General features: G+C 45.9%; 2 protein-coding genes across 3 annotated transcripts in view; both read right to left on the reverse strand.

Annotated features, from left to right (window-relative positions):
- Nucleotides 1–7,618, reverse strand: part of MARCHF6 (membrane associated ring-CH-type finger 6) — a 158,088-nt gene extending 150,470 nt beyond the window's left edge. For both annotated transcript variants that reach the window (XM_060254056.1, XM_060254055.1), the window contains exon 1: nt 7,504–7,618. In XM_060254056.1, coding sequence (XP_060110039.1) covers nt 7,504–7,522 — 19 coding nt within the window. In that variant the 5' untranslated portion in view covers nt 7,523–7,618. The remainder of the gene's footprint in view (nt 1–7,503) is intronic.
- Nucleotides 1–24,942, reverse strand: part of NFX1 (nuclear transcription factor, X-box binding 1) — a 441,461-nt gene that overhangs the window by 156,327 nt on the left and 260,192 nt on the right. The window lies entirely within an intron of this gene.

A 24,942-nucleotide genomic window follows, 5' to 3' on the forward strand; every position in this document is an offset into this window, starting at 1 on the left:
TTTTAGTGAATTGGCAGTTTTGGTGGCCATCCATGAAAAAAGACATTTTTAAATTATGTGGCGTCTTGCCCAATGTGCATAATGGCCAAGAAAAGGGGGGGGGAACCCCCAGGGTTATTGCAACCTCTGAAAACCGCTACCAGACCATAGGCAGTGGTATCGATGGATTTTATAGTAGAACTCCCGATGTCCTAAGGGAAAACAGTAATTTTGGTGAAGGTGGACACATTTTCAAAACAGGCACATTTCATTCCCTGCACCCAACTCCCCACCACAAAGAGGCTGGCCCACTTGTTTTTCCAACATGTGGTTAAACTACACTCATTCCCATATAAGGTCGTTAGTGACAGAGGACCTCAGTTCGCTGCCAACTTTTGGCGGGTGTTCTGCAATTTAACGGGGGTACAGCAAGGTCTGAGCTCGACATATCACCCTCAAACTGACTGACAGACGGAAAGAGTGAATGCGCTTCTAGAACAGTATTTACGGTGTTTTGTAAATCAAACTGGGTGAAACTCTTAGCTTTTGCAGAATATGGATATAACAACAGTGTGCATAGCTCCACCAAAACCTCTCCTTTTTTGGTGGTGAATGGGTATGAGGGGAAACCTTTCCCGTTATTACCGGGTGGAACCACCCCAGAATTGCCCTCCTCTTTCGAACACTGGTGGGGGAATTTGGGGAAGACATGGAAAGTAATACAAGATAATCTAGAAGCAGCTAAAGACACCTACAAAAGACATTATAACAAAAGTCATGCTCCTGTGTGGGACTTTAAAGCAGGAGAGACGGTCTTTTTGTCTACCAAGAATTTACCCTTGCCTCAACTTTCCAAAAAACTGGCATATAAATTTCTTGGTCCCTTCAAAATAAAGAGAATAATCAACAAGGTGACAGTGGAATTGGAATTACAAAAAATGTTTAGTAAAATACACCCTGTTTTTCATTGCAGTCTACTCCGTCGAGATCCTGGAGCTACGTCTTGGCACCCTCGACCACAAGCTCCACAACCTATCCAGATTGGGGGTCAGAGTCACCATGAAGTTAAACAAATCTTAGATGCTAAGCTAATACGGGGGGTATTGTAATTTTAATTAGATGGAAGCATTTCTCACCGAGCCACAACAAATGGGTAGAGAGCTCGAACGTGCGGGTGAAAGACTTAATAATAAAATTTTACAAGTTACACCCCTCCAAGCCCCAAGGAAGATCTTAGAGGGGGCAGTATGTCAAGCATGATATTTCTGATTATTGAATTGGTATGTGTTCTGTGCTCATACTTCCCCCGTCCCTTCCCTCTTTCCCTCTTTTCCGAATAAAGACTTCTCTTCAAGGATGCAGGATTTTTACATCTAGATTTTTACTGTGTAAGAATAGCAAAAATCCGAATGTAAAACGTATTATTTAGTGTAGTGCGAACGCACCATCTGTCTTCACATTCTCTTTCTCACAGCCCAAGTTTAAGGCAGCATCTCTATGATGTCAACTGGAGCGGAGTCATGTGTTGGGTCAGGAAGCTATCTGTTACCTGAATTGCCCTAAAATTAGGTCTTGGGGAATTAACGGGTGGGCAATTAGGCTTTAGCGAGATCTTTTTAATCTGTGTACCACACATGATTAAAAACACTGAGAGGTTTTGCAAAAGAGCTGAATAAACAGTTTTAGTATCTGAGATTTCTTAAAGCCTTAAAGGCAAGCAGATCTATTCATTAGCAGCAAAGGGTTCAGCATGCCAAATTTTGCTGTCAGCTTGCTTGGAAGCTGTTCTTGGTTCTTTACAATTCAGTCCTATGCAGTCAAATACAGAATGCAAGCCCCTGCATCGCTTCCACAGGTGACTGCTCCATTTGTGCTGCTTTCCTGACTCCTGTAAGGTGCAAAACCTTTCTTGGCCCAGGCTTCTGACTGGGACACTTTAGCTTCTTCAACATGTATGCCCTCAGAATGTCTCCACTAGCAAGAAGCTCCTTTGGTGGTCCTGGCCCCGTCACTCCCAGCCCAACCTACCTCACAGAGCTGCTAAAGTGTCCAAATGAGAGGGGAACTTTTGAGCTTCTTAAAATGTGTGAAGAGAAAGTCTGTGTGGGGGAAGATAATCTCTGGCCTCAATCCCAAAAATACTTTCCTGGGATTAAGTTCCATTGAATAAAATGGGACTTACTTTTGGGTAGATCTTCTTAGGATTGGTCCCTGAGGCAGTGAAATAAGAGTAGAAAATTGTGCATTATGGGAATCTCCCCAGAAACATTTGTTACAGTAAAATTTACATATCTGCAAATGCAGTGTTTCACAAAAAAAATTATTAATAATCAAATGAACAGATATAAAAGTATTAAATTTTAAAATTGCAACTAGCTTCTTTTTTTTTTCAGGTAAATGCACTTTAGTGATTTTTATCCCAATCAAAGATTTCAATTTACTTACTTTTCACTATTGAAAAAACTCTTATGTTTGTTATGTTGACAAACAGAACTTTTTAGTTTTGTATTATCAAATAAACATGCTCTGAGATCCAAAAAGATTGCAAGATATTGGATATTTTTCTGAAAGTTTTCCACAAAATCCATACTAATAATGGATCTTTTCAGCCCTGTGCCAAACTTTTTAAAAAATGGTGTCTGTAAGATTGACAAAACAATGGCTTAAAAAGTGAATTTCTCCCTCCCATGACAGTGCAACAGTGACCCAAGCAATGGTCATTTCCAGGTTAGATTGCTGCAACTTGCTCTATATGGGCCTACCCTTGAGTCTGTCCTGGAAGCTTCAGGTACAAAATACAACAACACACCTTCTGACTGGGACGTCTATGTTCAGCCAGTGCTGTGCCAGCTGCATGGGTTGCTAGCTGAGTACCAGATCAAGGTTATGGTTGTCAAGTCAGCAGATTCAATAACGAGTCGTTGTTGATACAAAGTAACTGCTTTATTGATACTGATACTTGAGGCTAGGCCAGCACTGAAAAGAAGAAGAAGAAGAAGACTGCAGATTTATACCCCGCCCTTCTCTCTGAATCAGGGACTCAGAGCGGCTTACAATCTCCTATATCTTCTCCCCCCACAACAGACACCCTGTGAGGTGGGTGGAGCTAAGAGGGCTCTCACAGCAGCTGCCCTTTCAAGGACAACCTCTGCCAGAGCTATGGCTAACTCAAGGCCATTCCAGCAGGTGCAGGTGGAGGAGTGGGGAATCAAACCCGGTTCTCCCAGATAAGAGTCCACGTACTTAACCACTACACCAAACTGGCTCTCAGACTAAAGAGTATACAGTAGATGCATTCTACACTTCAAAGGAATTCCTAAGGGGGGAGGATTATGCAGAGAACATTCACACATTGATGTTACCAATTCGTTCTCAGGCTTGCATGGCCTTGATCGTAGTGGGCTCCTGACTCCCTTCCGAGAGCCAGGCCTGAGAAGGTACAGATAAGACTTTCACATCTTTCCATTTCAAAGCAAAGCTACACTCTACAAGAAGGGAGGGGTAGGGAGAGTATGAGCTAGCAGCATTTGGTTATACTTTGGTTCTACCCAGAATGCTCTTTGACTGAGCCAGAGTTACAGACAGACTTGACAATGGTCAATGCCCTTCAAGGCCCTATGAGGCAGGGACCAGCATACCTATGAGGGTGCATTCACACTACACCAAATAATGTGTTTTGCAACTGGATTTTGCTATTCTTACACAGTAAAAAACCAGTTGCAAAACACATTTTCTAGTGTAGTGTGAATCTCTCTCCCCAAATGTGCCCCAAAGAACTTTACACTCAGCTGAGCAGCACCGCCTAGCAGTCCCCAGCCTGAAGGATGTCCGCCTCGCCTCAACCAGGGCCAGGGCCTTTTTAGTCCTGGCTCCTGCCTGGTGTAACATTCTCCCAATTGAGATCAGGGCCCTGCAGGATTTACTACAATTCTGCAGGGCCTGCAAAATGGAGCTGTTCCACCAGGCTTTTGGCTGAGGTGGCAGATGTCCAAATGACATTGGCTTTGCCTGCTTCACCCAATTAATCTGCCCAAGTCGCCATCCTGTTTTAAGACACTGCCTTCAGCAACCTGGCACCAGTACCAGCTGACTCGGGTCTCTGTAAGAGAAATGTGCCATTCCTAAGATTAGCATAGCAGGAACTGCTACAAATACAAGTTGATGGGGTGTGAACTGACAGAGACTGACAAAGAGAGAGATCTTGGGGTTGTGGTAGATAACTCACTGAAAATGTCAAGACAGTGTGCGATTGCAATAAAAAAGGCCAACGCCATGCTGGGAATTATTAGGAAGGGAATTGAAAACAAATCAGCCAGTATAACTCGATGGTGCGGTCTCATTTGGAGTACTGTGTGCAGTTCTGGTCGCCGCACCTCAAAAAGGATGTTATAGCATTGGAGAAAGTCCAGAAGAGGGTAACTAGAATGATTAAAGGGTTGGAACACTTTCCCTATGAAGAAAGGTTGAAACGCTTGGGGCACTTTAGCTTGGAGAAACGTCGCCTGCGGGGTGACATGATAGAGGTTTACAAGATAATGCATGGGATGGAGAAAGTAGAGAAAGAAGTCCTTTTCTCCCTTTCTCACAATACAAGAACTCATGGACATTCGATGAAATTGCTGAGCAGTTAGGTTAAAACGGATAAAAGGAAGTACTTCTTCACCCAAAGGGTGATTAACATGTGGAATTCACTGCCACAGGAGGTAGTGGTGGCTACAAGCATAGCCAGATTCAAGAGGGGATTGGATAAAAATATGGAGCAGAGGTCCAACAGTGGCTATTAGCCACAGTGTGTGTGTATATAATAATTATTTTTTTTGGCCACTGTGTGACACAGAGTGTTGGACTGGATGGGCCATTGGCCTGATCCAACATGGCTTCTCTTATGTTCTTAAACTGTAATTAGAAATTGTTAATGCTGCCATCAGGAATTTTATGAATTATTATTTATTGTTGACTGATTAATTATTGTTTTATTTAATGTTGTCAACTGCCATGAGCCCACGAAGGGTAAAGTGGGATATAAACGTAATGAAATAAAATAAACAAGCGAACAGTTGTTAAGCCCTATGGCTGATATTTATCATGGAATAAGAAGGCATAAGAAAAATTAACTGGGCCATGGTTTGTTTCCTAACAAGACAGCTGAATTACAAAAATGTATGATTTGCCTTTGAACACCAAAAAAGAGGAAGGGTAAGTGGCACGCCTCATCAGCTGTGCCCACTGCATCTTCTGCACTGTCTTTGTGTGAAAAAGCAGGAAAGAAAATAATACATCACTGCATTTTCTACCTCAAGTTATGAATTCAGGGGGGAAGTTAGCTATAAACTACCTTCTTCTGTTCCTCACCGGAACCAGCCGCTGGTTTTGGAATGCCCTTTCCTCTGTATATGTGCAGCGAACCCTGAGAGTCCCCTTAGTAAAGTGGAAAGAGAAGCATCCTTGGAAAATAATTCAAATCCCACATCAGCCATGAATTTGTTACATAGCCTTGTGCTTTATTTCTCATAAATAATTTGAGTACCATTTATTTGTAATAAAAAACTGAACTATGCAAGTAAAAAGAGGCTGAATATTATACTTGATAAGCCTAAGCAGGCCTATTCACCTCAGTGTTTATGATGGTGTGAGCTTTCTGACAAAACAGGCTCTTACAAGAATGTTAGTTTTTAAACACACAAGACTGTTGAAAACTGACAAAAATTCTGTTATACCTAGACTTCTTAAATGTATCCCAACAGCTTTGCAAGGGTAAACACAGACAAACAAAACACAAGATGCCCCCTCTTCCAGCTGCCTCACCTCTGTGAAAGGTTACTTAAGAGGCCTTCTAACCAGGGTAGCAGGCCCTCTCAAACCACCCCAGTCACCAAGGAAACTAATGCCAAACCCTTTCCCTGCCTACCCAGGTACATATACTCTCCCAAGAATATACATTGGTGCTCTGTTTCTACATTTCAAACCCACATTTCCCCCACAGTCAGGCCAAACCGTAAGTAAAGCAATGCACACCTCTCTCTCAGACTGCTATGTAGGGAAATGACAAAACAGCATCCCTATATTTGCCTCCAAGTTTGGTCCAGCAACCACAGTGCTTCACACCACAGAGATACACTTACACATAATCTCTCTGACACATACTCCTACACTGGCACACTGCAGAACTATCACAATTACCATTGATATTGGCTTTAAGATTTGCTACAGTATGCCCCTGGGCAACCACATCAAATGGTCAGCAGCAGCAACACACACTCACCAACAACAACACTTAATTTGTTTTTAAGTCCTGCTGAAGTAAGCCCCTTGCAAGCACCACAAATGCCTTGCAGACATCAACACAGATAACATACAGAAAATCAGCACCATTAGTGGTTGTAAGTTTTGCCACTGGCTGCCACAACAAACATCCACAGGCACCAACACTCACCTTAGTTGTGCCAGCCTAAGCAGAGTTGACTTCAATGGGCTCTGCTTAAGAAAAGCAACCCAGTATTGAGTTTTTAACTACTGCTGTATCAAGCCTTCGGACAAGTACAAGAAAGGCACACAAGAATCACACACACATAGTCCCCTCCAACAGCAGTCTGGTTTCTAAGTTCTGCTACATACCCTTGACTATACCCTTCTTATCTCACTACATATGCTAACCTCATTCAGCCCTCACATCTATATTCTCACCAATCCCCCAGAAGGGCCATGCATTCTTTTTTTAAATTTCTTATTTGGAATAACAGATTAGAATAGTAGATTGTAATGTAACGTAATGAATAACAGAATGTAAAGAAATCTGGAATGGTAGACTGGAATGTATTTCTCTGGTCTGAGGACAGGGAAGATAACGCTACATAGTCCCCCACTTCAAAGAAGCAGCAGCAGCAGTATGGTCACCTCCAGGCATGAGAGGAAAGAGATGGGCCAGCAGGGTCTGTTAACTACTCTCAACATACATCTGCCCTCTCAATTGCCAATTCTGATATATTTATTTCCCTTCCTGATGTTTCCCCTTGGAATTCTATCCAAACACCTGGTAACTCTATAAACCAAGCCTGTTATTCCTGTTTGGTCCTTGGATCTGCTAAACTCCTTCTTCATCATGCTGCAGCCTCTACGTATATTTATGGACTAACAATTCCCATTTTATTGTACCTGGGAAAGGGTGCGTGGGTGTGTGGTGGGGGGGGAGGGTGTGTGGCGGGGGTGTGTGGTGGACGGGTGGGTGTGGGGTGTGTGTGGTGGGTGGGTGTGTGCATGACAGCCTCGCTGGGCTGGAAGGTGCCGCCAGGGGAGGAGGGGGGCTCAAGCTTTGTGCTGCTGCTGCTGCTGCTTCAGGCCACCCCCGGATCTTCGCTGCAGTCAGGGCCGCGGCCCACAGCCGGGCTTGCTTGGCCTGCTGGCGGGAAGGCGGCCTCCAGCAAGGCCCAGCGACACCCCCACTCCCTCCGCCGCCGCGTCCCTGCCGGCCTTCTCGGTTTCCCCAGCCAGGGGGGCGGAGCGCTCCTCCCTCCCTGTGGCCGTTACCTTCCTCGGCGGTCTCCATCTTGTGTGGGGATGACGCGGGCGAGGAGGCACCGAGCAGCAGCAGCACCAGGCGGGCAGGCTGGACGGCCGCGCGCGCAACGCCCAGAGAGGAAGCGGACCCGGCCGGCTGCCGTAGCCAGGGCCGCGGGCCCCCCCTGCAGGTCTGCACGTGTCACTGCGGCCGCCAGGAGGGGAGGGAGCGCGGCGGGCGCGGCGCGTCACAAGGGCAGGGCGGGACTTCCGGCCTGGGGGCCAGACTTCCCCTCTTGCTGGAAGAAAGGAAGGAGGGAGCGGCCCTCAAAGCCCCCACGAAGGCCTGCGGGGCGGGGCTTCCTCACAGCTGCGCAGACCGCGGGCTCCGGCCTGGCCTGGCCTTTGGAGGCCTGGCTCTCTCGCCGCCTGGACCCGGAAGGGAGCCGCGCAGATGAGGCCTGCCGCGCACAATGCGCCACAAGCACGTCACGTGCACTGCGTTCCGCCTCATCTGGTGCGAAGGCTGCTGGCTTAACAGCGTGCAGGTGTCAGATTGACCCACTATTATGAGGACCTCACGGACCTGGATAGCCCGTGGAAGTTCAGCCTCATCAGATCTCAAAGCTAAGTAGAATCAGCCGTGGTTAGTACTTGGATAGGAAATAATCAAGAAACTCCAGGGTTGCCAAGTCAACACAGGGGATGGCTAAACCACCTCTGGACATCTCCTGCCTTGAATACCCCAGAGATGAGCCTGTTTCAGCAGGAAGGGCTGCAGGAAATATTAATAATAATAAATTATGATGATGATGAAGAAGAGACTCACACAAACTCCTGCCCCGCCACCAATTTTGTTGGTCTGTAGGGTGCAACTGGACTCTTGTCCTTTCTTCCTGAATCCCCCAGGGTTGCCATGAGTCATCTGCAACTTGACAGCACTTTCCACCAATAACAACAAGAGAAATTCATTCTCGCTGCGCAAGAGTGTCAAGTCGGCAGATTCAATAACGAGTCATTGTTGATACAAAGTAACTACTTTATTGATACTGATACTTGAGGCTTGGCCAGCATTGAAAAGACTAAAGAGTATACAGTAGATACATTCAGGTTAGTGTTCAGTAGTTTCACCGTTACAAAATATAAACATCATGTTACTCTCACCCTCACTGGTGCCTCTTCCGGCTTGACCTGCTGGCTGGCACCCCTCAAAGCAGGTCGGTCTCATTTCCCGCCGACTCAGACGCCCAAGCCAAGTTGCCCAACTCCGCCGACAGCAGCACCTCCTCGTCCAGCTCCTCGGTCACGGTGACGCTGCTCTTCACCACTTCTTTAGGGTGGCTGGCCTGCTTCTTCGAGGTCGAGACGTTGGTCTTCGCCCCCCCTTGCAGGGTTTTGGGAAGCGGGGGGTTCGGGCAGCTGGAGGCCAGGTGGTTCGGATCGCCGCACCTGAAGCATTTACGGGGCCCCGCAGCTGCTCCTCCTCCCCCCCCTGCGGGCTTCTTAGGCTCGGATTTGGGGGGAGAGGTTTCTGCTGGCCCTTCCCCGACTGGTGCTGGCGCTGCATCGCCACCCGCTTCATGTTGGTCTCAACTTCCCCCGCTAATTGTATCCAGCCCATTAGGGTGGTGGGTCTGGCTTGGGTAAGGGCCCGATCCAGGATACTGGCGTTCAGGCCCCGGGTGAAGTGTTCAATCTTCATTAGCTCGCTCCACCCCCGGACCTTAGCCGCATTCACTCCGAACTCCGCAGCGTATTCTTGGATGGATCGGGACTCTTGCTGCATGTCTCTGAGAGCCGCCAGTTCGCGCATCTCCTGCAGGGGGTCTTCGTATTGGGCCATCAGAGCTTGGAGGAACGTTTGCACATAGTCAAGTTCGGGGCTCATGGCCTCGTACAAGCTCACGTACCACCTCTTCGCAGCCCCTTTCAGCTTCGAAAGTAATCCACTCTACTGAACTCGTTGGGGAAGGTGTTTCCCCAGTAGGTGTTTCCCCAGTAGTACATGTAATTATTCGCTCGGATGGCAAAGTAGTCCACCTCCTCCGGATCCCTGTCGAAGGTGGCTTCCAACTCTCTACCTCGCCCCCCGTCCCTCGGAGCAGCAAGGCCCACTGGTAGCGGCATCGGCCCTCTTGCGGGGGGAGCTGCCTGCACCTGTGGCGGAGCTGTAGGGGCCCGAGCCTGCGGGGCCGGTGGGGGCCTCCGGGATCCGGCCAAGCCCAGGGCGCGGGAGAGCTGGGTGGACATCGCTTGCATCTCGTCCTTTAGTCTCTTGATCGCCCCATTGACCTTTTTTCGAACCATGGCTCGGAACATGCAGGCCTCCTCGTGCATGTCCTTCGGCAGTGGTTCTTCTTCTCCCTCCCCGGCACACTCAGCGTCATCCTCCGGCACCTGGACAACAATGATGCTGTCCACCTCACCCAGCTCGATGGTGCTCGGGTTGACGGGCTCTGGATTGGCCATCCGCACTCTCATGTTGCGGGTCATGGTGGCATCCCGGTGGATCGGTGCCTCGTCCATGGTGGTTGTTGAGGTCCGCTGCTGGTACTGCCAGGGAGTGATCACAATCTGGAACTGCAGAGGGGAGGCCGCCGCTCTCCTGGTGTCCAGGATGTGCCAAGGTGCCTCCTGCTCTCCTTCCTTGTTGGGAAGCTCCCCGTCTCCCGGAATCTTTTTGGCCATCTGGTTACAAAGTTGCCAGGACGGTTGAGCTTCGATTCGATTCGGGAGTCTCTTCAAAATGTCAAGTCGGCAGATTCAATAATGAGTCGTTGTTGATACAAAGTAACTACTTTATTGATACTGATACTTGAGGCTAGGCCAGCATTGAAAAGACTAAAGAGTATACAGTAGATAGATTGCATATAAGGGCCACTTCAAAGGAATTCCTAAGGCGGGGAGGATTATGCAGGGAACATTGATGTTACCAATTCGTTCTCAGGCTTACATGGCCTTGATCGTAGTGGGCTCCTGACTCCCTTCCGAGAGCCAGGCCCGAGAAGGTACAGATAAGACTTTCACATCTTTCCATTTCAAAGCAAGGTTACACTCTACAGGAAAGGGGTGGTGGTAGGGAGAGTATGAGCTAGCAGCATTTGATTATACTTTGGTTCTACCCAGAATGCTCTTTGACTGAGCCAGAGTTACAGACAGACTTGACAAAGAGCAGGCAATCAAAATGAAAAGTGAGAAAGCCAAGATTCAGAAGACAGCAAATGTCAACTTTGCAAGGCAAGAGATGAAATAGTTGACCACATGGTCAGTACCTGTGGAATATGCCCTCATATCAGACCTCGGATTCAGCACAGCTCCTGAACCTTTCTGAGGGTTCTCCCTCTACCTCCGCACCTATTTTGTCCGTTGAATAGGAGGTACAAGTGCATAACAATCCTTGGATTAGGAGAGCGGGCTTTGCCACACCCCCAGCAGCCCTCATTAACTCCTTGGAGAACCCCACACCACCCTTTCTCCACTTAGGTGATTTGGGGCAGTAGGTGGCTTGCTGGCCTTTTGACACACACATGGATCTCTAGCCAGCCCAAGCAGGCCTTGCTTGCCTGGGGCTCTCATTTCTTGCATTGGGTTGCTTTTAGCTGGGGGGGGCATATGCTAATGAGCTCCACCACCTATTTTTCTACAAAATAACCCCTGCCTCTTATCCAATCTACACAGCACTTTTAATTTTATAAATCCTGATCATGTTATCTCAGAGACTCCTACACATGTCTTGCAAACAATATCAGCATATATCCAAATACCACCTGTTAAAGACTGCATCAGAAATATTTCGGAGCTGAGCTTAGGCAGCCATGAGGGCCATTGTCAAAACATTTTTCACACTGAGTCATTGGGAGCAATGAGATTTTTTGTCGTCTTTGATATTTTAATTCTGTTAAATTTGTCCTAATGTAATCTTTAGCTGAAGGACAGGGAAGAAGTTTTCCAACATAGGGTATGTTTTTCTTATATTGTGGGGAGCTGTGAATTTGGTATTGTTTTCTTATTTGTATAGTTATTTTAACATGGTTTCTTGATGTTAAGGCATCATGTTGCAGACAGACAATCATTCGGCCTGCTTGGTAAGCAAAGCTAAGTGTGAACAATGGGTAAAACAGATTAACAAGTTAATTCTGTTTCTCTAGAGTATTTGTAAGCTAAACAACAAACAGCTTCTTTGGCTGTTAAAGCCATGCAGGACAGGCTCAGAGTTGTAGCAGTGCTGTTGGTTTATAGGATAGCCAAAAAGTACTTTTAATACCATCTCATGCTGCAGTCCAGTCCAAATCATGGAAGGCTAGATGCACCACAGAAAAGTTTCTGCAAAATATGTTAACTAGATTACTTGATCAAGGCACTCTAGTCACACGATAGGAAGGTGAAAAAATATCCTCAATCCCTAGTCAATTTGAGCTGGGAAAGGAGAAAATGTCTTCCAGAGCTGAAGTATGATGGTCAGCCACAGCCTGCACATGACCATCTGCCAGCCAATAAGTTCTCCAGAAAGGATTTGGAAAAGGTAAGGTATTATTTTGTATCATCTTACATAATTTCTCTCACAAGTAGGCTCCCAATACCTTCAAAACATCTAGCTTATTAGCAGCAGCTTGACCAGCTGTTAGTGATAATTACATCACAAACTCAGAATCAGCAAGACTTGGCAATACAAATACAGGAAAGAGTCAAGGGAAACACGGCTTCCTCTCAACAAATTATATACCCTCTGTATCAACGCTCAGCTGCCCAGATCTTAAAGGGGTTTTGTGGGGTTTTGGCCATCAAGTCAAGCTGACTTCTGGCGACCCCTAGTGGGGCTTGAAGGCAAAGGGACATCCAAAGGTGGCTTGCCATCCCCTGCCTCTGCATTGCAACCATCCGAATACTAGACAGGGCCGGCCCTGCTTAACTTCTGAGATGGGACAAGATTGGGCTTGCTTGGGCTATCCAGGTCAGGGCTGCTAATAAGGGTTTTGTTTTGGAGGACCCGCCCTTTGGCTCCTGCGAAACAAGCAAGGCACCATCTCTTCCGCCCCCTCCTCCTGAGTGATGGGCCTGGCTTGGCCTCCAGATGGTGTGAATTGACTCTCTCTCTGCCCTTCAGGCTCCTTATCATCCTCAAAGCCGAAGAAGAAGATATTGGATTTATATCCCGCCCTCCACTCCAAAGAGTCTCAGAGCGGCTCACATTCTCCTTTACCTTCCTCCCCCACAACAAACACCCTGTGAGGTGGGTGGGGCTGGAGAGGACTCTCACAGCAGCTGCCCTTTCAAGGACAACCTCTGCCAGAGCTATGGCTGACCCAAGGCCATGCTAGCAGGTGCAAGTGGAGGAGTGGGGAATCAAACCCGGTTCTCCCAGATAAGAGTTCGCACACTTAACCACTACACCAACCTGGCTCTCCAAAGATGGAGGGAGGCACATTGTGACAGGATAGCGCCATCGCTTGACACGAGAGTTTCGTTTAAAGAAGGAATATCTGATTTTCTCCACTACTGGAATCCATACATTTACTCATTATGGCCTTAATTCAAAATCAAACCAAGGGAAATTTTATTATCTTTGCCTTTTGATCTTCAAACCCATAAATCACCAATTCATTTTTTTCCTTTTCATACAAGAAATCCATAAAGGGTTTCCATGTAGGTACAGGGCTTTTTTTTTGTAGAAAAATGTGCATAATAGGCCACACCCCCTGATGCCAAGCCAGCCAGAACTACGTTCCTGTGAGTGCCTGCTCAAAAAAACATAAGAACATAAGAAAAGCCATGTTGGATCAGGCCAATGGCCCATCCAGTCCAACACTCTGTGTCACACAGTGGCAAAAAAATTTATATATACACACACATTGTGGCTAATAGCCACTGATGGACCTGTGCTCCATATTTTTATCTAAACCCCTCTTGAAGGTGGCTATACTTGTGGCCGCCGCCACCTCCTGTGGCAGTGAATTCCACATGTTAATCACCCTTTGGGTGAAGAAGTACTTCCTTTTATCCGTTTTAACCTGTCTGCTCAGCAATTTCATCGAATGCCCACGAGTTCTTGTATTGTGAGAAAGGGAGAAAAGTACTTCTTTCTCTACTTTCTCCATCCCATGCATTATCTTGTAAACCTCTATCATGTCACCCCGCAGTCGACGTTTCTCCAAGCTAAAGAGTCCCAAGCGTTTCAACCTTTCTTCATAGGGAAAGTGCTCCAGCCCTTTAATCATTCTAGTTGCCATTCTCTGGACTTTCTCCAATGCTATAATATCCTTTTTGAGGTGCGGCAACCAGAACTGCACACAGTACTCCAAATGAGACCGCACCATCGATTTATACAGGGGCATTATGATACTGGCTGATTTGTTTTCAATTCCCTTCCTAATAATTCCCAGCATGGCGTTGGGCGGGTGGCCATAATATCTGCAGGCCAGCCAGGGACACCTTGAGGGGGGAAGGAATGTGTGTGTGCGCGCCGGAAACAGGAAGTAACGTCACTTTTGGTGACGTCACTTCCGGTGATGTCATGCCACCACCGGAAACAGGAAGTGACATCACTTCCTGTGACATCATTTTCCCCACCACCTGCCGGAAACAGGAAGTGACATCACTTCCTGTGACATTCCCCCCCCTCGCGCCACCTGCCGGAAGCAGGAAGTGACATCACTTCCTGTGACATCATTTCCCCCAAAAGCCACTGCCGGAAACAGGAAGTGACTTCACAGCACTTCCTGTGACGTCCCCAAAAATCCCGCAAATATCACCGCCGGAAACACCAAGATTATTTATAGAGAGGGAAAGGGGGAAATAAAGTTAAATAAAACTCTTTTTTTACTTTTTTCAAAGTGAGAAGACTAGAGAGAACGGGTTCCACGCTGAGAAGCCAGTCAGATTCCAGTGAGACTGTGCTGCATAATGCAGCCTATTTATTTTGTCCTGTTTGCTCTGTTGGCTCTATCTGCGCCACCTTCATCACTTTCGGGGTGTGCGGGAGATGCCGCAAAATGAGCCCCCTTGAGGCTTATGGCGGCAGGGCTCGGGGGAAGCGAGCTAGACTGCTGTTCTTTTGAGGGGTTATAGAGTGTTTCGAGCCCGTCCCTGTGGCATCGGTCCCATCGTTGTGGGACCCAGGGGGCGGCCCGCCGAAGCAGCCTGTCACTAATAACACAGGTCGAGATGCAGGACAGGAACCCGGAAGTGACCGACAGGCTGCTTCAGCGGGCCGCTGCGCCGGCCCCCTGGGCCCCACAACGATGGGACCGATGCCACAGGGACGGGCTCGAAACACTCTATAACCCCTCATGCGCAGAGCCCGCCACACCGCCGTGCGCACGCGCAGGGACGCTGGCTCCCTCACTCGCTGCCTTTCCCCCGCGCGCGCGCGGCCCGCCAGCTCCCCGCTGGCTCCCCGCCGGCTCAACCAGGACTTCTAATGGTCCCGGTATAGCCAGCCCGGGAGGCGGGAATTGGGGGCCAGAACCGGGACTTTCCCGGGTGACCGGGACGGTCTGGCTACCCTAGCGTTGGCCTTTTTTATTGCAAATGCACACTGTCTTGACATTTTCAGTGAGTTATCTACCATGACCCCAAGATCTCTCTCTTGGTCAGTCTCTGCCAGTTCACACCCCATCAACTTGTATTTGTAGCTGGGATTCTTGGCCCCAATGTGCATTACTTTGCACTTGGCCACATTGAACCACATCTGCCACGTTGACGCCAGATCCCTTTTGGAGTTCCTCACAATCCTCTCTGGTTCTCACCACCCTGAACAATTTAGTGTCATCTGCAAACTTGGCCACTTCATTGCTCACTCCCAACTCTAAATCATTTATGAACAAGTTAAAGAGCATGGGACCCAGTACCGAGCCCTGCGTCACCCCAATGCTTACCGTCCTCCACTGCGAAGACTGCCCATTTATACTCACTCTCTGCTTCCTATTACTCAGCCAGTTTTTGATCCACAAGAGGACCTGTCCTTTTACTCCATGACTCTCAAGCTTTCTAAGGAGCCTTTGATGAGGAACTTTATCAAAAGCTTTCTGGAAGTCAAGGTAAACAACATCTATCGGGTCTCCTTTGTCCACATGTTTGTTCACCCCCTCAAAGAAATGTAACAGGTTAGTGAGGCAAGATCTTCCCTTACAGAACCCATGCTGAGTCTTCCTCAATAACCCGTGTTCATCAATGTGCCTACTCATTCTGTCCTTGATAATGGTTTCTACCAACTTTCCCGGTATTGAAGTCAGACTGACTGGCCTGTAATTTCCCGGATCTCCTCTGGAACCCTTTTTAAAGATGGGGGTGACATTTGCTACCTTCCAGTCCTCAGGAACGGAGGCAGATTTCAATGAAAGATTACAGATTTTTGTTAGAAGATCCACAAGTTCAACTTTGAGCTCTTTCAGAACTCTCGGATGTATGCCATCTGGACCCGGTGACTTATTAGTTTTTAATTTGTCTATCAGTTGTAGGACCTCCTCTTTTGTCACCTCAATCTGACTCAGGTCTTTCAACACCCCTTCCAAAATTAGTGGTTCTGGGGCGGGCAAAATGTTCTTGTCTTCCACAGTGAAGACGGAGGTAAAAAATTCATTTAGCTTCTCAGCCATTTCCCTATCCTCCTTCAGTAATCCTTTTACCCCATGGTCATCCAAGGGCCCCACTGCCTCCCTGGCTGGTTTCCTACTTCTAATATATTTGAAGAAATTTTTATTGTTGGTCTTTATGTTTTTTGCAATATGCTCCTCATAGTCCCTTTTTCCCTGCCTGATCACAGTCTTGCATTTGATTTGCCACAGCCTGTGTTCCCTTTTACTAATCTCACTTGGACTGGTTTTCCACCGCTTAAAGGAGTCCTTCTTACCTTTTACAGCTTCCATTACTTTGTTTGTTAACCATGCAGGCCTTTTCTTATGCCTGTTTGTGCTTTTCCTAACTTGTGGTATGTATTTTATCCGAGCTTCTAGGATTATAGTTTTAAATAGTGTCCGAGCTTCCCCAAGGGTTTTGGCCGTATGTACCTTTCCTTTCAGTTTCCTCCTCACATGCCTCCTCATCTCAGTGTATTTACCCCTTTTAAAGTTAAACATGGTTTTGGCGGTCTTTTTGGACAACTCCCTATTTATACAAACGGTGAAATCAATAACATTATGGTCACTGTTCCCAAGCGGCGCAATCACTTTTACATCTCTCACCAAGTCTTGGGCATTACTTAGGACCAAATCCAGGATCGCCCCACCCCTGGTAGGTTCTGAGACCATCTGCTCCATAGCACAGTCATTGAGAGCATCAAGAAACTCAGTCTCTTTCTCTCGACCAGAAAACATATTGAAACAGAAAACATATTGACCCAATCAATCAAAAAGCCCTGTGTATGTATAAAATTAAGTAGTCTTTTAACAAAGACATTAGTTTGTCTGTCTCTGCAAATGCCATCATCTTGACCGACCATTCCTCTATTGCAGGGGTGTCGAACTCATTTGTTAACGAGGGCCAGATCTGCCATAAATCAGACCTTGTTGGGCTGGGCCATGTGTGTCATAAGATGCAATGCCAGGTTGCAGAGATAGAAACTTTATAAAGGACAAAGACAAACACAAAGTGGTTTTTTTAACTTAAAATAAAACATGCTTAAACATTAGCACTCATTGGTCTTAAAGGTGCTTTCTTTGTATTTCTCCCATGGGATCCAGGGAACTGGGCTGTCAAGCATAATAATAATAATAATACTTTTTATTTGTATCCCGCCCTCCCCGCCAGGGCAGCCTCAGGGCGGCTCACAGCATAAAAATATAATATACATCAACAATTATAGTTATAAAATCATCATTAAAACAATTTACAAGTTATATTAAAATTAACATTAACATAGTGGTGCTATAACATTAGGTCTTCAGTAAGGTTTAGTAGCTAAAAAACATATCCGTCAGCACTTTCTTAGCTCGGCATTAGTTGAAGGCTATTTTGAAGAGGTAGGTCTTACAGGCCCTGCGGAATTGATCTAAACATCGTAGGGCCCGTGCCTCTTCTGGGAGTTGATTCCACAGCAGTGGAGCTGCAATGGAGAAGGCCCGATCCCGGGTGGCCTTCAATCTGGCCTCCCTTGGCCCAGGGATATTCAGCTGGTTCTTTCCAGCTGACCTCAGCGCTCTCTGGGGCTCATATGGGGAGAGACGGTCCCTCAGGTAGGCAGGTCCTCGGCCATATAGGGCTTTAAAGGTAATAACCAGCACTTTGTAACGGACTCAGTATACCACTGGCAGCCAGTGCAGTCCACGCAGCCCTGGCCGTATGTGCTCCCATCTTGGGAGCCCCAACAACAGCCTAGCCGCTGCATTCTGCACCAGCTGCAGTCGCCGAGACCGGCACAAGGGCAGCCCCATGTAGAGGGCATTGCAGTAATCCAGTCTCGAGGTGACCGTAGCATGGATCATCGTTGCTAGGTTCCGGCACTCCAGGAAGGGGGCCTGTCGGAGATGAAAAAACGCGGACTTGGCAGTGGCCGCTATCTGTGCCTCCATTGATAATGAAGGCTCCAGAAGAACCCCCAAGCTCTTGACCCTATGCACATGCATATTTCTAAGCACAATGGTAGTTCTTAAACAGAAAGGAGGCCATTCGTATCCACCGCCTCCCTCCTTTTTCCAAAGGTTTGGCAAACAATAATTGTATCTAGCCCAAGGATGTTCTCGCTGCAGCCGGGCTGTGAGGTGCCTCTCCCCAACATTCACACAGACAGCTCTTGTCAGGTCTGTGAGAAGTGTGAGAAACGGAGATGTTTTTAATAATCTTCATTCCATAGTAGTAAACTAGATACTATGTACTAAGCTTTGAACCCGTGACTCAAAAAGCATCTGTATGTTATCCTTTGAACTAAGCCTATATAGTAACAGTATAATCATGTATACGTCATTACTTCCAAGGATTCTGTCCTTGGGAAAGCTTCAGAGTTTCTACAATAAAGCAACTTGTGATTTCACAACAAAAGACAGATTATTGAGAAATATTGATGCTTGACATTTTGGAAGTAATCACGTATACATGATTATACTGTTACTATATAGGATTTTTGGATAAAAACTTAAAGCGGGGGTTCATAAGACTGGCCATGGCACCACATGCTGCCCCAGTACTCTTTAGAAAGAAGGATGGGGGGCTCAGGCTTTGCACAGATTATAGGGGGATCAATGCGATTTCAACCTCGAATGCTTACCCCATTCCATTAATAAATAAATAAATAAATTTATTATTATTAAAAGTTTCATTAAGCACGGTGTCGGAGGGAAAGATTTTCACAAAATTGAATTTGAGAGACGCCTGCTTTCAGGTGCGCATAAAAGAGGGGGATAAATGGAAGATGGCGTTCAATATGCCGATGGGACAATTTGAATGTTTAGTCATACCATTTGGATTACAAGGGGCCCCTGGAGTTTTCATGAACTTTATCAACGAAGTGCTATGGAAATATTTATACAAAGTGTCAGGCAATGTTCAATTGAAGTCAGTTATGTTTTTTAATTGTACTTAATCCATGCTTACTAACCTTCATGCCTAATAAAATGCTAACCTACTAATACTTGCGCCCTGCAAAGGGAGGAGGGGTGGGGAAGGAGGTTGCCAGAACACCAAAGGGGTGGGGAAGGAGGTTGCCAGAACACCAAAGGGCAGTCCAGCCTTTGAAGTGCAGAATACCAGGCTAGCTGGTGCCTCCCGAGCGAGAGCAAGGACACCACCACGAGGGAGGATGTAACTATCCCTAGCAAAAGATAAGCAGCGTGTGAAAGTAGCAATTGTGGGGACGATTGTAGATTTATTATGAGAAGTGATTTAAAGCCCCAGTCTTTGAAGTATATTCATAAATACCAATGGCTCAGACTATACGTTATCAGTTTCAACAGTTCTATGTAGAGAGTAACATTGTTGTAATCAATAAATGAAACTTAGTTTCTTAACCAAGTCACCTTTGATCATTTTTGGGACTTCAATGAACCCTTTGCTGGCACAAAGGGGTAGTGATGTACCTGTATGATGTAATTATTTATTGCAAAGACTTATCATCTCATGTGAAATTGGTCAGAGAGGTTTTAAAAACCCTTTACAAGCATCAGTTATATGCCAAACTATCCAAATGTGAATTTCATCAGAAGGAATTGGACTATTTAGGTTGCAGGGTGTCAGGAAAGGGACTTGCCTTTCCTGGCAAAAATACAAGCCATATTAGATTGGGAACCCCCAAGGACACGTAGACAGCACCAATCATTAATCGGATTTGCAAACTTTTACCATAATTTTATACACAGGTTCACCCAAACCATTCTCCCTCTGACAGACTTTCTCAAAATGAAATGGAAGGGTCCAGAAGCCAAACGGCTGGGGGCCAGATTAGATTGGACAGCCGCATGTCAGGAAGCATTCAATAAACTGAAGAGATTGTTTACTAGTGAATCTGTTTTAATTCACCCCAATGAATTAAAACCATTTATGGTCCAATGTGATGCTAGCGACGTTGCTGTGGGGGCAATTCTTATGCAACCCGATGAGGAGGGGGCCCTCAAACCATGTGCCTATATTTCCAAGAAATTTTCCCACGAGCAGAGGAATTGGTCTGTGCGGGATAAGGAAGCTTTCGCAGTGACTTTCGCTTTAAAAAGCTGGCAATCATGGTTGGAGGGTGCAAGAGTCCCCTTTGAAATATGAACAGATCATAAAAACCTTGAAGCCCTAACGGGGCGCAGAAAACTAACAGAAAAACAAATAAGATGGGCAGGATTCTTTGCCAAGTTTGACTTTAAACTAAAACAAATCCCTGGATCTAAAAACTTTTTAGTAGATGCCTTGTCGAGACTCCCTCAGCACAAAAGTCAAAGGGAAGAAGTAATTGATTCCCTCATATCCCCTAGCCAGTTGGGGGGAGCTGTAACTACGCGCTGGAGAGTGAAGCGAGAGAAATTAGAAGAAAAGTGTGGGGGGGGGGAGACTGATTTCCGAGGTGGAAAAAGAGGGAAATGCCATACCGGAAGGGGTAAAGAAAGGCAAAGGGGGGGTGTGTGTACAAGGACAGTAAACTTTACATGCCTGAGAGCCTCCAAAAGGAAGTACTCCAGTTCTGTCATGACAGCAAACTCTCGGGGCATTTTGGATATGTCAAAACCCTACATCTAGTAAACAGGCAGTTTTGGTGGCCGTTCATGAAAAAAGATATTTCCAACTACGTTGCTTCATGTCCAATATGCTTAATGGCCAAAAGAAGGGGGGGAACCTCCTGGATTGTTACAACTGCTAGAAACAGCAACCAGACTGTAGTCAGTAGTCTCATTGGACTTTATTGTGAAACTTCTCCCTTCTCAGGGAAGGACCGTAATTCTTGTAAACAAGCCCATTTTATTCCATGTTCGCAAATACCCACCCCCAAGAAATTAGCCCAATTATTCTTTCAACACGTGGTGAAACTACACTCATTCCCGGACAAGTTAATTAGTGACCAGGGCATTCAGTTCATTGCCAACTTCTGGCAGGAGTTTTGTAAACTGACTGGGATTGAGCAGGGTCTTAGCTCGGCATATCACCTGCAGACAGATGGACAGACGGAGAGGGTGAACGCTCTGCTGGAGCAATATTTGAGGTGCTTTATGAACTATCAGCAATCCAATTGGGTAGATCTCGCCTTTGCCGAGTATGAATACAATAACAGCATACATAATTCCACTAAAACCTCTCCATTTTTGATAGTGAATGGATATGAGGGAAAGCCATTTCCGCAACTACCAGGGGGAGTAAAACCAGAGGTACCATCCACTTTTGAACAGTGGTGGGGAAAATTGGGGAAAGCCTGGAACAATATCCAAGAGATTTTGGAATCAGCAAAAGAAACTTACAAAAAACATTATGACAAGCATCATTCTCCCTCTTGGAACTTTAAAGTGGGAGACACAGTGTTCCTATCTACTAAATACCTGCCTTTACCACAACTATCTAAAAAAATGGCATATAAGTTTTTGGAACCCTTTCATATTAAGCATGTGATCAATAAAGTGACTGTGGAACTTGATTTGCCAAAACTGTTTAGTAAGATACACCCCATCTTTCATTGCAGTTTACTTCGCCGAGATCCTGGAGCCACGCCTTGGCATCCTCGACCCCAAGTTCCGGAACCTATTTCTGTTGGGGATCAGAATTATCATGAAGTGAAGGAGATCTTAGATGCTAAGCTGAAGCAGGATGTTTTATATTTTCTAATTAGATGGAAACATTTTTCTGTAGCCCACGAGTGGGTCGAGGGTTCAAATGTCAGAGTGCCTGAGCTGATTAAAAAATTCTATGCGAAGCATCCACAAAACCCCCGTAGAAGGTCTGGGGGGGGGCAGTATGCCAAGTATGCATATTTCTAAGCACAATGGTGGGTTCTTAAATAGAAAGGAGGCCGTTAGTATCCACTGCCTCCCTCCTTCTTTTCCCAAAGGTTGGGGAAACAGTAATTTCATCTAGCCCAAGGATGTTCTCGTTGCAGCCGGGCTGTGAGGTGCCTCTACCCCACATTCTCACAGACAGCTCTTGTCAGGTCTGGAAGAAGTGTGAGAAACAGGGATGTTTTTAATAATCTACATTCCTTAGTAGTAAACTAGATACTATGTACTAACCTTTGAACCCGTGACTCAAAAAGCATCTGTATGTTATCCTTTGAACTAATCCTATATAGTAACAGTATAATCATGTACACGTCATTACTTCCAAGGATTCTGTCCTTGGGAAAGCTTCAGAGTTTCTACAATAAGGCAACTTTTGATTTCACAACAAAAGACTGATTATTGAGAAATATCGATGCTTGACATGGGCAGAGGAAGCTTTGGCTCTTTCCTTCCTTCCCCAGGGGACCAGGAGGGGGAAGAGCCTCAGCCAATAGAAGGAAGAGAACCTTGGATCAGTAGCTCTGCTGTGTGATTGAGACAGGCAAAGCAAACTCTCTCTCCCCCCTTCCTCACCAAGGGAGGAGCCTCAGCCAATGAAGAAAATAGAGGCTTTGCTCTGTAGCTCCTGTGTGATTTATCAAGCCTTGCAAAGCAAGCTGTTAGGCAAAAGGAAGAAAGAGAGCAGCAGATGACATCCAGTTGCTCGGGGGCCTGATAAGACCCCTCTGGGGGCCTGATTCAGTCCCCAGGCTGCATGTTTGACACCCCTGCTCTATTGTATATCTACACACAGTTTTCCAGTTAGAGCATATAACAATCCTGCCACTGTTGGCATATACAAAAACAAAGTTCCATTCATCTTCTTTAGTTGTTTATCCATTAGCCCCTACAAAAATGCCTCTGGTTTTCATTTGTATATCAGTTTTGGCTAGTTTATCCAGTGTCATATACCATAATTTTATAGAAGTTTTCTTTTAAGTTAGACCTTAAATTAAATTTTAAACCTTTCAACTGTAAATGTTCCCATTGTTCCATTTGAATAGAATAACCAAAATTTTTGATCACTTTATCATACATTCCTTTACCTGTCCTTCCTCTGTTTCAAATTTCAAAAAAAATTATACATTTTAGCAATAATACGTTGGTCATTACTTGTATACAATTCTGTTTCAATTACAGTTGTAAATTGATCAAAACCACCCATCCTTTTATCCAGCTTAAATCTTTCTAATGATTGTGAATAGAAAAACCATTGGCGACTATAACCTTGTGTTAACAAAGACTCTCTCATTTTCATTTTACAATCACCTTGAGAAAAATCTAAAATATTAAATACTTTTATAGGAGCCATATCCTGTCTTTAAAAAGCCTCTTGAGTTGAGATCTTTAATGGAGTTTTGAAACACAGCCTGGGCTTGTAGTTATTCCGTATTCTCAGAATGGCATGTCTAATGTAACCTGATACGAGGTTTGACCTCCCACTTCCTTGACAGCTCCCGATTGCCTCTTGTCACAGTCACAACTGATATGTCCTTAAGACGGCTGGGGAGCTCACTATTACAGTTTTTCAGTCCATGGTGTTTGGCAGAATGTAGGCCATAAATTGCACATTAATGTTCTTGAATTGTGTGCTATGCATTATGCACTTGTTTCCTTTGCAGCTCTCTTGCAGGGCCAAGTCATTCAAATCTTCACAGACAACAGTACAGCAATTCACTACACCAACAAGCAAGGTGGTACTATTTCAATAACTCTTTTCAGAGAAGCTATGGCTATCTGAGAATGAGCATCTCAATACCATATAGTGCTATAGGCCTTCCATTTTTCTTGCTTGGCAAACACAAGGGCAGATATGATGAGCTGGATCAAGTGATCACAACACAAATAACATCAGAGAAACCATGTTGGATCAGGCCAATGGCCCATCCAGTCCAACACTCTGTGTCACACAGTGGCCAAAAATGGTCCCTACCTGCCTCCAACCTGTTTTCCAGTTGTAGGGACTACCGGATGTGCACCTTTCCACAATGAGGGGCAACTCCAAGGCCTCCTCGTTTTGCTTCATAGCAGGAAGTGGTTCTCAGTCTCTTGAGGATGCTTTTTGGATCACATGGTGAAGAGCACGCTTCTACATGTTCCCACTGTTTCCTATTATAAGCAAGGTCTTGTCTAAAATATGCCTAAAGAATATAATTGTATATTAATAGCACCCTTTTGACCCTGCCAGCTTTGGTTTACAATCCTGGGACAGCTAGCAGATCATTACATACACACCTTCTGGCAGTGCCAGACTTACTATTGAGGGGAGCAGTTTTTCACCATAATGTCCACAGATCACACTTAACCATGTGGAGACTTTATCCTCTGGACCAAAGTTTTCAGAGGAGGTTCGAAGGGTAATTTTGCAGGCTAGGAAGTCCTCAATTGTCTGTCTTATAAGCCAAAGTGGAAATGTTTTTTCAATTTGGGTTAGAACTTGGGGTCCATCTTCAGTCTTCTGTTCAGTCTTCTGGGGGACTGCATATGCACAGGCCTGCTGACAGAAAGACCTTTCTAGCTTCTGGAGACAAGGTGCCCCCTCTTGGCGCATGGTTAGAGCATTCCCACTGAAAGCACACTGAAGGTGAGGGGTACCATTTCCTATCAATTCTTCTTTTGCTGCCGAGCTGAGAGGATCTTTTCTAGTTTCACTCCTTGTTCATAGAGTTTTTCATCAGTCCCTTGTTTTTTGTCATGGGAACCTTGAATTAGTATCTTTCTCCCCTTCTTGTTCTTACCATGGTTCAAAAAACACTGTTTAAAAAGTACCTGCAGTGTGGCATGGAAATGCTTCGCTTGGATGAGCATGTTCTCTGCTTGCTGTACCTCAGGGAAGCCTGTGAGGTGCCCTTTTGTCACCTTTGTCAGCAGTTGACCCCCAAGGCTGGACAGGGCTTCTTCTTACCTCATGGCAGCCCTTTGGGTCCTTTCGAGTTCCTGTGTGCTGGAAGCAAAGCCATCTGCCTCACAGTAACCCCCTTCAAAGGCTGAGTCCATAGTGTGGCTTAGGTTGCTTCCAACCCCAAGCTCTGCATAGGCA

Source organism: Heteronotia binoei, chromosome 14 (assembly GCF_032191835.1).
Source record: "Heteronotia binoei isolate CCM8104 ecotype False Entrance Well chromosome 14, APGP_CSIRO_Hbin_v1, whole genome shotgun sequence".
NCBI lineage: Eukaryota > Metazoa > Chordata > Lepidosauria > Squamata > Gekkonidae > Heteronotia > Heteronotia binoei.